The following is a 13,432-nucleotide window of genomic DNA, read 5'->3' as shown; positions in this document are numbered from 1 at the left end:
GAGGGTGGGGGGAGAACACAGCCAATATATTCTCCCCTCAGACCTTGCTGTAGCGGTTGCCAGTGACCTCTCCTTCCTCCTTCCCTCCGACTTTCTGATTTATTGCTGTTGCCATTACTGCCAACTTTCCAATAGACTGTATTTTTGTAGAATCAGCAACCCTACAGTCCAGTATCCTGACTTGTGCCCTTGGGAGGGGGTCTCTATGGTTGTTAGGCCACCTTTTATTGAAAGAGCCAGTTACCATAGAGCTTTTTTAGTGCAAAAGTTAAATGGCATATTCCAATACGTTCTTTAAGACTCAAATCAGAGTTGTGGGTGCAAACATTTGTACAATGCCTGCTTAGTCCTTTTCTGATGAGTTGCTCTGCAAGATAGGCATGTGAGGAAGCCTCATATAATTCCATCACATATTATATGTTAAGTAGCCCAAATAATTTACTCCATAATTGTCACATCTTTTGTTTGACTGTTTAATTCCCTCTTTGTGATAACCTTTCTTATAGGAGCAGACATCTAGTGGACAAATTGCCACTTATGTCTTCCCAATATATGCTCACTGAGAATAGCAGCCTCCTTCTGCATGTTTCGACTGATACCTTACCAAGAAAATTAACTGTGACAGTTCCAGGACTGGCAAAAATCCTGCCCTTTGATCCTGGCATATCAACATTTTATGTTGATCCATGGTCTCTTCCAGCACAGACTCTATTCCTGGTTGATCACTATTAGACCAAGAGCCACAGAACTTTCATCATCATAAAGTCTTCCTGTGGCTTGAGACAGGAAGGACACACTATTCTGGGAGCTCTTAGCAGGCTTCCTTAAGAACATAAAATTTATTCCCAAAACTATTTTTAAATATGATTATGAATTAAGCAAAGGTGATTAGCATGTGTGTATGTGCATGCACGTCCCAGACTCAGCACCAGAGGCTTGGTTACTGAAGAAAGAAAAATTCAGCCCTTTTAATTTATCTTTCCAAATAACATAGTTATAATCATCGAAGCATATTTGTACTCTGTTTACAAAGAAGCAATACTTACATTTAGAAGCAGATTCTGTGTCTTAAAATCACTGTACTTTTCTGTACAAATTAACATTGAGAATCAACTTGGTCAATTGGCACATGACATTTCTCAGTAATATTTAGAAGGAAAAATTAAGCACAATATCGGAGGTACTTAAACTATGTAAAATCTATTGGAAAATATAACTAGAAAGAAGTCATTTACCTAATAATGCTTCCTAATTTGAGGACCTGCTCTGGAGCAGTTAGGTGTTATGTATGAAGATCAAAAGACACCTTATATTGGATTTTGCCCAATTGCCTGTTGCTCGATCTAGCTTTCTGATTTAGTAGTGTGCCATAACTTTGTGATAAAAATATTTTTTTAAAAAAGCATTACTAAATCCATTACTAAATCAAAAGTAAACATTTGATTTACCTCCAAATGTCAAAGCACAAACTTCCATAGGTGAATCTCCAAAGATGTTTCCTAAATTATGCTGGAAATGTCTATAATGCTGGTTATTGGCTTATATCTCAATCTGTACCCGTCCCATTTCAATAGAATCTACCAAAGGTCAGTTTAGAGTGTGGGTCTAATTTATCAAAAATTATTATTTGTCAACATTCCAATACAACCGGCAGAACTATGTTAATAGCCTAAGCATCCATATTGGGAAATAAATATACCCATGATCAAGCACCAATTCTCACAGGTTAAAAAAAAACACCATGCAAGACTGTGAACTTTACTGCAGGATGGCTATTAAAAAGGGTATTTTGGAAGGACAATTACTAAAGAAAACGACATGCTACAATTTCAAGAACCACAAAAACATTTAATATTGCAGCCAAAGTACAAGAACTGGCTTTGTGTTTCTATGCACATATTTCACATGGTACAAACAGTTACTATATGTATTGCATTTGCACTAGTAAAGTTGGCAATTTCTTACTCAAAGTTGCATTCTTTAAAACTGGAAAATATTAAACAATTTCTATTTTGAAGACCAAGCAAGTAATTTCTATTGTGGGAAAAGATTCTCTGGTCTAAATCCAAAAAGAAAAATTATGTTTTAATTTTGACAAAAGGTCTATCTAACCCGATGTCCTGTCACAGGATATTTAATTAATTGCACATTGAAATAATAAATCACATATTTCCAGGTTTCTACAAAAATTGAAAGTTGTTACTGACACATTTGTTTCATGTAATATATACCAGCAAAGGTACAAACTGCACTTGTGAAATTAATTCAGTCAAGTAAACAAAATGCTGAAGTATAATCTTTAATGCTTCTAGACTGCCCCCTCTCCCAAAAGGGACTCGGGGCGGTGTACAGTCCGTGCAGAATATGACAAAATACAATACAAAATTAAAATTATAGTATATGGTGTTCATTTAACTGGAGAAGAAATTAGCAATTTCTTAAGAACTTTCCAATCACAGAATAAGTGCAGAACACAAATAAGATACAATACTGAATTATCTTTAGTCTCAAGGCTCTGATTAGTCTAGACCAGGAATTCCCACTGAAAAAAATTGATGCTATCAGGGATCATGAAGTTCCCTTTTGGTAAGAAAATTTACAGACATTCTGGTATTATAGACTCAGGTAGACCTCGACTTGCAACCACAGTTGGAACCAGAATTTCTGTTGCTAAGCAATGCGGTCTTTTTTTGCTATGGTTGTTAGCAAATCACTGCAGTTAAATGAATCATGTGGCTCCAGGAAGCTGCAACCATCATAAATACAAACTGGTCGCCAAGTGCCTGAATTTTGTTCATGTGAGATGCTGTGGCAATTGTATATATGAGGCTTGGCTATAAGTCACATTTTTCAGTGCTGTTGTATCTTTGGATGGTCACTTAATGAATGGTTGTAAGTTGAGATTTACCTGTATTTATCATATATTTTAAAAGTGAAAGTTTCAGTAACGTACCCTGTCTCTCACCTGTGATATTCCACTGATTGAGAGTCAGCAGCTGAATCTATACATGTTTCAGTTTAAAATGCTAACAAGCATAAAATATTTTGTGAAATAATTTTCCTAAGTTGAATTAATGTCAAGCACCAGGGGAAATCAGGAGATTCAGGCAGTTCAAATAAGTATAAAGATGTATTGCAAGCTTAAGCTTTCTACAAGAATCAGACCAACTAACCATCAAGGTATATGAGCGGGAGATAAGAGAGACATTCAAGATGGGCTGGACTTGGATCTCTTGTGGGCATGCAGGGACTCGTGACTTATGATGCGTCTGATCCCTCCTCAGGCTTAGCATGGTCATCTACTACATCAATTGTTTACTCCTTATTAGGGAGTAATAACATATTAAAAGTATTTTAATAATCTAATTCTTTTCAAATACTTTAAACTTGGCTTTTGTTCCAGAAAATGATTCAGGATTGTTTGCTATAGTTCTTCAATTATTCTAATATTGATATTTATCCTAAAATTCTTGGTAACCGATCAAATTGGCCAAACAACAATATTTCACAGGGTTTTTTGCCCCACCGGGACAATTTACATATTAAAGCATGGTTGATTGGGGAATTCTGGGAGTTGAAGTCCACAAATCTTAAAGTTGTCAAGTTTGGGGACCCCTTTATTAAAGGACAGCTGAAAGGTGGGAGGAAAGGAGATTCTACCTTTTTAAATTATTTCATTGTGATAAGCAAGCAAGCTTGTAGGACTATACATTATTCTATTTAAATAAGCAATTTAACAGGCAATTCAGTTATTCTTTTAATATCAAGAAAACAACATCCATCTAATTAGTACTTTTAAAAATTAATAATCATTTGAATCTGATCAAGGTCTGAGCAGAAAGTCTTCAAGGTTCTACTAGTTTATTTCCTATTATTCACCAACAACATATATTTTGAAATATATGTTAAAACTGGCTGAAAATGGCGCACAGAGATAACGAAAAAATACTGTTTTTTAGTGTTGATTCCTCAGAATTTTTAGACATTTGTGCTGCCTGTGGGCACAGAAACCATTTCAAAATATTGCCAATAGTATCCATCTGTGAAGTTTTGTACACCAAATGAACTACTGATTAAAAAAAAAACAGTAACATTACAAAACCACCATTGCTATAGAATCACCATCATCATCTGGGAGAGATCTGGCTTGATGCAAAGCAGCTTGAATTCTGAAGTGTGTCCTTGTTTCCATGGAATAATTCTTATAATTATGTCTAAAACAAACAGATATTTGTGATAGGTTGACACCTACAGCGTTTATCATCATTTAGATTTAGTAGAGCAATATTTACACAGAAAAAAATTTGTTTTAAAAGGGAATAATATGTAGCATGTGTATACACACACAGAGTATATGTGTGTGTATATATATACACACACACAAATATGTATATATATACCTGGCACCAATCACAATCTGGGGAGTAGGTTTTGTATCTGTATCCAGAGTATCTGCTAATTATAGTCAGATATGAAACCTTGTTCGTCCCACTTTCACAATTTGCTCAAAGTCTAACAACACTGATTAAAAAACAAATATAAATTTTAGTATAATTTATAAATAAATCACAAATGTATGCTTCAACCCTCACTTACTGAAGCAAATTGTATATTTTCAGCAAATCTACTTCAACCCTTCCCATCACCTTATCTACTACTAATAATAATAATGAGAAAGATATACTTCAACAGGCTTACTTTGCTCTTTCTAGGATCTTAATTGCTTCTTCTATTTTATCTTGATCCAGATATAATAAAGCAAGTTCGAGCAGCGCATTTGGAATTAAGTAATGATCATACTTGATCTTCTTTTCACTTAAAAGAAGAAATGGCAAGGTGCATGTAATGAAGAACAATAATTTTACAGGCAAGTATAAGTAAAGTTATTCAGAGTTGACAAGAAGAAATTTGGTCTGGTCACATGATGACTTGCTTAATGACGGCATCATTTAGTGATCAAAAGTCCAGTCCAAATTGTGATCGTAAGTCAAGGACTATCCGTATGTAAGTTATACAACTCAAGCCACTTTACCTATTTTAAAACTGTAAGCTTTTTTTGACCCTGATAGCTACTATCCCAGACTGATGAAGCTATCAAGTTACTATATAAATCATGTTTTGATGCTATCATTCTCTCAAGAAAGGACCAATGTTCTTTCCAGAATAATTTATATTTTCCTAAAACCCATTTCCTGATTTTAACTTAGACTAGTTAAAACTTACATATAGATTTATATCTATATAAATACATATAATTTATTAACTGACATGAAGAGACTGCTTGAAAACTTTGATATTTAATGCAGCCATTCCTGGTTTCATGAATGTTCATTAGTATCTTCTATTCTGGAAACTTACTTGAAGTGAATATAAGTAAAGTGATCTTCTGCTTCCGAAATCTTGCCCAGATGTTTTAAGCATAGCCCTTTCAGAAGCTTTATCACACAATGATCATCAACAAGAAAATCTGTAGCTGAAAAATAAAAGAAGATGCACAGGTAATTTTAGATCATGACAAACATCTTGTTTAGGCAGGGAACTTGGTGAAACATATTTAATATTCTCATCTAATATTATTATGTCCACATATTAGTTATGAACATGATTATAACTATTGATAAGACATATTCAAACTATCCTACACAATATTTAAATGATACAACATACAATTATTTGAATTAGTTACATATAAATTCTGCAAAGAATTTGCTATTTTGTCAGTAATTTTAAATTCCTTGTGCGATCACAGAATTTATTAAGTCACTAATTCAAATAATTGGTGCATTTTGCATCATGTTTCTGGCTGGGTAATATATCTAACACACTGGCTGGGTTTATATATATTGATAAGCATATTTTTCAACAGACCACAGTTAAGGAAATTCTGATTTTAAAAAGGGTTTAAATCCAGTTTAAATCCTCCAAGATGGCATGCTGAGCAGTGCGGGGGTTTGCTTCTCTTGCCGACAAACAGCTGATTTTGCTGCCAAAGCAAGTTCCTTGGCAGCTGGCTCCCTAGATTGAATGGGAGCAGCTAGGAATGAATTAGAACAACTCCCTGAACACTCCTGGAGATTGCAAATCCTGGTAGGAGCGGTCAGAGAGTTGGGTCTACATCTTTCCTCTCAGCTGATTGGGTTTTTAAAGCCTGCCTTGATTTATAACTGCACATATTATTATTTGTCTTTATTTGATTCATATTTTTAAAAGTCAATTGACTGATTGAAGGCTGATTTACTCTAACGGTTAGAGTAAAGTAGGGTTAGAGTCTAACTCCTTGCTAGATCTTCACATCAACTTTATTTTGTTTCTTCACTGTTTTTTTTAAATAGCTGTGAACTACTTTCACTTTACATATGGAAGCTGAAGGCAAATTTTGCATGTAAATTCTGACTTACAAAAGTGTTTAAACCCTTTCAGCTACTGAGAGCTACCTGTGATCAGTGGACCACATTCACTCATGCTATTCCAAAATTAAAACCTAATTTGCTCCCCCAAAACTGTCTGTTCCTATTACCATTCTGAACACCTCCAAATATGCCCCAAGTTAAGATTAGGAATTGGAGTGGGAAGAATCTTTTACACTTATTTCCACTCTTAATTGCCCAAAGCCTTTTGGGGGTCCCAACCCCCGAGCCGCAGCCCACTACAGGACCATGGCCTATGCGCAACCAGGCTGTGAGCTGGTGCAAACACACACAGCTCATATGAGCGGCGGGCCAGCACAAACGTGCGGATGTATAGTTCGACTCATGAAAGTAGTGGGCCAATGCGCACACATGAGCTCAACTTGCAGTTGAGTTGCATGTGCATGCACATGCATGCCAGTCCACAGCTCACACAAGTCAAGCTGTGTACGTGTGCGTGCACGCTGGCCCATTGCTGCATGCCTCAGTTCCCCTTTTCCCCCACCAGCTGGTCACTAAGCCATAAAGGTTGGGGACTGCTGCTTTAGATGATCAGTTGTAGCCTCAAACTGCCCAGAAACTGCTCTCCTAAAACTGTAAGCAATTTTATCTGAGGTTTGAAACTATATATATATTGAAACTCCATATATATATGGAAAGGATAATAAATATAGAAAGTAGAACTGTCCCAATTATTAGGAGCAAGAAGACACTACTGATTGCTGATTACCAATTTGCTGATTACCAATTTGTAAAAATATAAATTACCTATTTTATTGAACTGGGAAAAAAAAACAAATATTTGTCATCACATAAACTCCATTGGAAATCTATACTTAAATTTTAAAAAGTTTGTCTTTTGCCTTCTTAAATGTATGCCTTGTGGTCTTTGGGGTGCTAATTTCCAATATCCATTTCTCAAACGTGCAAGGATACCATGGGACTCTTAAAATATTGAGATAATCATTGCTTTAGACAGATTCTGATCAACTGGGCATACTGCCAAATGTCAAATGTGTTCCTAGAACTGAAACATGTTTCCTCAAACTAGCATAAAATTATGTCATAGTGGAGTAATTGAAAATAAAATAAGACAATTGCCAATGATAACACTACTATCATTACTATCTTGCAATTAACCCAGTAACTGACTACAGAAGAATGGGTGAATCTGTTTAGCTTCCTAGAACTCCAAGGCAAGCACAATCTCTCTGATTTGTCTCTATCCTCTGCAAGGATGCATCTGAAATGAGATTTGGATTACCTGGGCTTTTCTCCAGGATTGTTTCTGCGTCTGCTAAGGACTCCAATATGTTTTCAGTTAAATCTGGGCACTTCCCAATCACTGCATAACCATTCCAGATATACATCATTTCCTAAAAAATATTGAAATACAATGTATGCTCCTGGAGACATTTTCTTCCAAAATATATGAGTACATCAGATAACTATTTGAGAAGTATTTTTCTTAAATTTGTTGTGACAGAATTTTCTTTTTGCTTCTTGCAAAACTCAGCAATTCTTGATCTACACATTGTCTGCCTCACTGAGAGTATGTTGTTATTTCCCCAGAACTTTGAAAACATATTTTATTTATTTGAAATAATTTATTTCAACTTTTAATCTTCTACCTTAAAAGGCCAAGCAAAAGCCACCCTGAGTCACCTTGTAGGGGACATGGGCAGCGTAAAAATGTAATCAAATAAATAAATAAAATTAATAGTAGGAAGTGTTGGATTAAGGTGGAAGAGAATGTAATTCCTTTCTGTTAAATTCAGATAAATTCTTTCCTCTTTCAAATGACTCTTTTCCATCAAAAAGCTCTCTACTTTTTAGGTCTGTGTTTCTCTTAACCTTCCTTTTCTTACTCATTATGCAAATCCAATCTGGAAGAAAAACAGTAAATGGGAGAGTGATTTTAAAATTAAGGAAAACAGAATATATGAATAGAATTAAACCAGGGTGCATCCATGAAACCAGTAATTCCATGTCCAAAATGAGCATTCAGAAGAACGGATCTGTTTTCTCCCAAATAAATTACTCAAGTGTATTAAATAAAAAACGAAAGACTTACTTGCATAATAGAGCTATGAAGCAGGGCCATTTTACCTTAGCTCCTAGCTGGCAGCAATTTGCACTTACCAATACACTAGTGCTTAGTTTTATTACTATAATATTTCCCCCCAAATCACATCTATATTCCTATTGCATGTTTGAAGTCCCTAAAACACGGATCTTCAGAAAGGCTCTGAAGATTCTAAAGTTCACAGCAGCACGTGGTTGTGTTATGCTCCTGAAGGTATATTCTAATTTTTGATTGTCACTCGTAAATTGCTCAGAATCTTCAGAAATGAAGCAGCAGCTAGCAGAACCAAGTTAGAAATAAACAAACCAGAAAAACCATACCACATACCACATTCCATTTCCCTTTTCCTTCTCTTCCTTTGATGAGAAGATAGAGGCCTTTCTTTGCCTTGTAGAATATTTCAGCAGAGAGATCTTGTTTGCTTGCTCACCGATTTCCCCACTCCTTGCCACACCCTCGCGGTAGAGCAACCAGTAGAGCAACCGGGGCCAGCTTTCCTCCTTGGTCAGCACATTGAGCAGCCCGAGCTTCTAGCCCAGTGATGGTGAACCTTTTCAGCGTTGAGTGCCCAAACTGGAACGCGCATGCATGTGTGTGTGCCAGAGCGCCGGAAACCCAAAGACCAGCTGGCCAGCATACCTCTTTTTCAGGCCGATTTCTGGCTGTTTTGGGGAGCATTTTCAGCCTTTTGACCCCAAACACCCATAAAACAGCTTGAAAATGGCCTGAAAATGGTCCAAAATGCCCTTTTTGGGTAAGGGTGTTTTTGGGCCGTTGCCAGGCCATTTTCTGGCTGGTTCTGGGGCCATTTTCAGGCTGTTTTCTGGCTGTTTTTTGGCCCGGAAATGGTCAAAAAACACCCTGAAAATGGTCCGAAAAACACCCTTATTGGGGGGGGGCTGTTTTCAGGCTGTTTTCTGGTGCCAGAAAAAACCAGCTGGCTGACGCACATGTGTGCACTGGAAACCAGAGGAGCAGTTGGCAAAGGCGCATATGCCCATCTCTGGCATGCGTGCTATAGGTTTGCCATCACGGTTCTAGACTGTCTTTCTCTGACCAATCCTCCTCATCTTGTAGCTCCTTCCTGAAGAGCCTGACTTAGCCTTAAAGTAGTGCCCAATCTGGTATGTGAGAGCAGGCAAGGGTTCCAGTGTCACTTGATGCAAAAAGAACGGCTTGGCTCTGTTTCCCAGCCAGCTAGATTCAGGTATTGCCCAAGAGACCTATGGAGCTGAGCCATGATTAATTATGTGACCGCTATTTCCAAGTCACTGATTCTCCTGAAGTGTTTCTGCAGCAAAAGTCCAAATGTCTGCTTGACCTTGATCAATAAAACAACTCTACATTCCTTCCTTTTACTTTTAACAATCTTGATCTTTAGTCCCTTCACATAGCGTTCTAGAGCACGAGTTCTTTTTATTTTTTCTTTGTTTCTTCTCACAAAATTCTTTAAAGCTTTAACAAGCCTCTTTTTAAAAACCCAATATAAATAAATCTAGTTCACTACTTTGGTTTCTTATTTAGATATCCCTTTTAATTACTAAGATATCAAACGATTTCACTTGTATCTCCAAGGTAGCATCTTTTTTCATATCATTTTCATCAGGCAAAAGTTGTTCTTCTGTAACATCTTTTTAAAAAACCTATCTATAGAGGCAGACACTCTTAAAATTAGGTTCTGGGTCCATTGTTCAAGAATATCCTTCAATATGTACAATGTTAAAATATTTTTCTTCATTCTATGTTACTAAAGTCAAATTTAAATGGTCTTCTTCTTTCATTGTAATCTTTACTTCCGTCTGGTATTCTCTGGTGTCTAACCTTCCAAGTCTTACCCTCTCATTTTTTAAAAAATAATTCAAAAAAGTATTTTTCCACAAGAAGGACTTTTATAATTAATTTCAAAATTTGACTTCAAATCCATTCTGGACCCTTAGTTCATTTTTAACTTTCCAGGGTTCAAACCATGCTTTTGCTATTTATTAAAAAATTAAAAGAATCTCACCCAGTATTTTTAAACTGGTACATCCAAAAGTTCCTAATAACCAAATTAATAAGCAACTTCTGAAAGGGATTAGAAAAAGAAGTATGTGAACCAAGTAATGTTTCCATAAATGTGCTGGCCATGGTTTGAGCTTTCCCTTGTGTCCCAGAGCTCTTCATTCACCAGAAACCACTGTCTTGTGGTATCCTAGTGAGGAGCAACTGCGCACTGATGATGTTACCTAGTTTGGTCATGAAACGTCTGCAAGAAAATATCCAAGGTTAAAGAACACCATGTACCTTTTTTTAAAAAAAACCAAACCCCTGAGATATAAATATTTTCCTTTATGAATGAGGAGCAGTTTTCTGGAGCACTTGCACCTGATCTTAAGACCTCTTGTCGGGAGAAGAATTACGAAGACCTGATCTACTTACTGGGTCTGCATTCCACAGTAGTTGTTGGATCTGCTTTTAGTGGAGCTGTTTCCAGTTTGTCATTCCTTCCTGAAAAGTTCTTTCTGTGTCAGTTTCAATTAGCCAGGAGTTTGAAGGAACAGAACCACAACATAAAAGGTACTTTCTTTCATACGCATGGTAATAAGGACCCTTCCACCAAAATCAAAGTTGGCCTGGTGCTGCAGTTAATTATTAACAGCCTGCTATAAATAATGAAATTCCAATTTCTAATTCCTCAGATACAGTTTCATTATTAGTGAGCGCCATCTGGTGCTCTTGTTATGCTGTTCCACCAAGAAAGACAAAAAATGATTATCAGCCATAAATGAGGCAAAAAGTCAATTAAGTAAAGCATTTCATTTTCTGAAACAAAGAGATACACATCTATTTGTGCACTATAAATGTGGCTTTTTCATAAATACTTTCCACCTACATAGTTTTCTCCATTTGCACTATAAAACTCTATATATAATAGTTTGCATAGTTAATAGTTATCCAGCATGAGTCACTGATTGGCTTGATTTACAGATCTCATCATTATTTTGTACTTTTTTCTCATAATGTGCAACTGGTTAAGTGAACTCATACAGCTGTGTGTATGCTATTTTCCACATCTGATGTATCCAATGTGACTCTCTCTAACTGTGATGGACTTCAGTATCATATTCATATTCAGTGTCATATTCATGCTCAATATGTTCAACACTCTAGATCAGTGATGGCTAGCCTATTTGCCATTGCATGCCAAAAGGGGGGGGAGCATGTGCGTGTGCCCTCCCACGTGCATGCGCGCGCGCTTCCTGCCCTCCCCCCGCTTTTGGCATGTGATGGCATGGTGGATCTGTTTTTTGCCCTCGCCAGGCTCCAGAGGCTTTCCAGGAGCCTGGGGAGGGTGAAAATGGCCTCCTCCACCCCCTGCAGGCCCTCCGGAGACCGGAAACGGACCGTTTTCCGACTTATGGGTTGCCCTTAGGGCCGTTTTTCGCCCTCCGGAGGCTTTCCTGAAGAAAAATGGCTGAAAATGAAGGCTGAAATCAGCTGGCCAGTGCGCACATGCTTGCTGGAGCTGATAGTGCCTCGCCTCGTGTGCCCTAAGAAATGGCTCCGCGTACCACCTGTGGCATACATGCCATAGGTTCGTCATCATGGCACTAGATGATACCTGTCTGAGAAAGATTGGTTCATATAATCCACTCATTTTATTTGTGACGAGCAAAACAAAGCATGCAGGCTTTTCAGACATGCACACCCAATGGGTTTTATTCATGCCATGATAAAAGCAGGTTAGACTCCTCATGGAATGTTTCTCTCCAGCATCAAATTAAAAGAAATATCAGGAGAATTTGTATATAATGTTTAGGTCCATGTACATATTCAAATCAAATCAATCTTTATAACGTTCATAGACTAGCTTATTTCTATATAAGAAACAGATGTGGAGGAGGGATCTTTTCCAGCTTACCAAAACAGGCACAGGAAGTGGAATAGGATTTGGGGAAAGGTATCTCCGGGATTTCCGAATTGCAAACTTTTCTGTAGGCAAGGATTTCCCTGCTATTTTCAGTTTCAAACTAGGCACAGCCCTGGGAAGAAAAACAAGAGATAGACATTTAAATGATTTCCTGTATGATAACTGTAATCTTTCGAAAACTAGAGGAAAAAAAAAACTGGAGAAGTCAAAACAGAACAGAAAAAAATGGTATTGCTCCTGTATTATATAACAAAAGCATTTGATGCTACAGACAACTAAATTCTGTCCAGAGATTGGAAGAACCTGAAGAGGTACAGTGAATGGCCTTCCAGGGAGATTTTCGGCTGACAGTGGGCAGAGTGACCCAGATAGAAATTGTTCCTGCCTTAGGAATAATGCCATTCTCTTAGCTCAAAAATTACCACCAGCAGGGCAAGTATATGATGATCTGCAGAACATATATCCTTTCCTGAATAATTATGACACAATTTAACTCACAACCATGAACAGAATATTCCATTAGATCCCCCTTAACTTTAAAGATGATGTAAATATAAAATTCACACACGCACATACAGTGACAGCTTTAGTTTTAAAATGTGACTGAATGAAAGAAGTTTTACTTCTCTCAATATCAATCACTATCTTCCATTCTCACTTCTATTTTATTCTCAAAAATCTTACCTAAATAGCTCAACTTCATCATCTCCAAAAGGTTTAAAATCTTTTGCCCCAAACATGCTGAGGTAGCCAGCTTTCATAAACACATAAGTAGCCTAAAAGAAAAACAATACTTTTGAGGTATATTCATGTTATCATCTCAAGTACAACATGCAGATCAATAATGTTGAAGCCAGAAAGGAGCAGAAAATGTATTATTTTGTAGTAATGGGAAAATAATTATTCTTGTCAGCAAGAAAATATAAAATTACACAGAGCTGATTTGTGAGCAAATGAATTATACCTCAGAATTTCTCTTGAGTTCTGTAAAAAAATAGTATCTTACTTAGCAATATAATATCTAATGCA

The 13,432-nt window shown here is 36.8% G+C and overlaps 1 protein-coding gene across 1 annotated transcript in view; it reads right to left on the bottom strand.

Annotated features, from left to right (window-relative positions):
- Positions 1-28: 28 nt before the first annotated feature.
- TTC39A (tetratricopeptide repeat domain 39A) overlaps positions 29-13,432 on the bottom strand; it is a 51,188-nt gene continuing 37,784 nt past the window's right edge. The window contains exons 13-18 of the mRNA XM_081946921.1: positions 13,088-13,179; positions 12,395-12,515; positions 7,672-7,783; positions 5,359-5,473; positions 4,699-4,815; positions 29-4,214 (exon numbers count right to left, since the gene is read on the bottom strand). Coding sequence (XP_081803047.1) covers positions 4,094-4,214; positions 4,699-4,815; positions 5,359-5,473; positions 7,672-7,783; positions 12,395-12,515; positions 13,088-13,179 — 678 coding nt within the window. The 3' untranslated portion in view covers positions 29-4,093. The remainder of the gene's footprint in view (positions 4,215-4,698; positions 4,816-5,358; positions 5,474-7,671; positions 7,784-12,394; positions 12,516-13,087; positions 13,180-13,432) is intronic.

The sequence above is a fragment of the Natrix helvetica genome, assembly GCF_964273705.1.
Source record: "Natrix helvetica genome assembly, chromosome: 3".
NCBI classification, from domain to species: Eukaryota; Metazoa; Chordata; class Lepidosauria; order Squamata; family Natricidae; genus Natrix; species Natrix helvetica.
The sequence above is the reverse complement of the archived record's forward strand: the minus strand, read 5'-3'. Positions and strand labels throughout refer to the sequence as shown.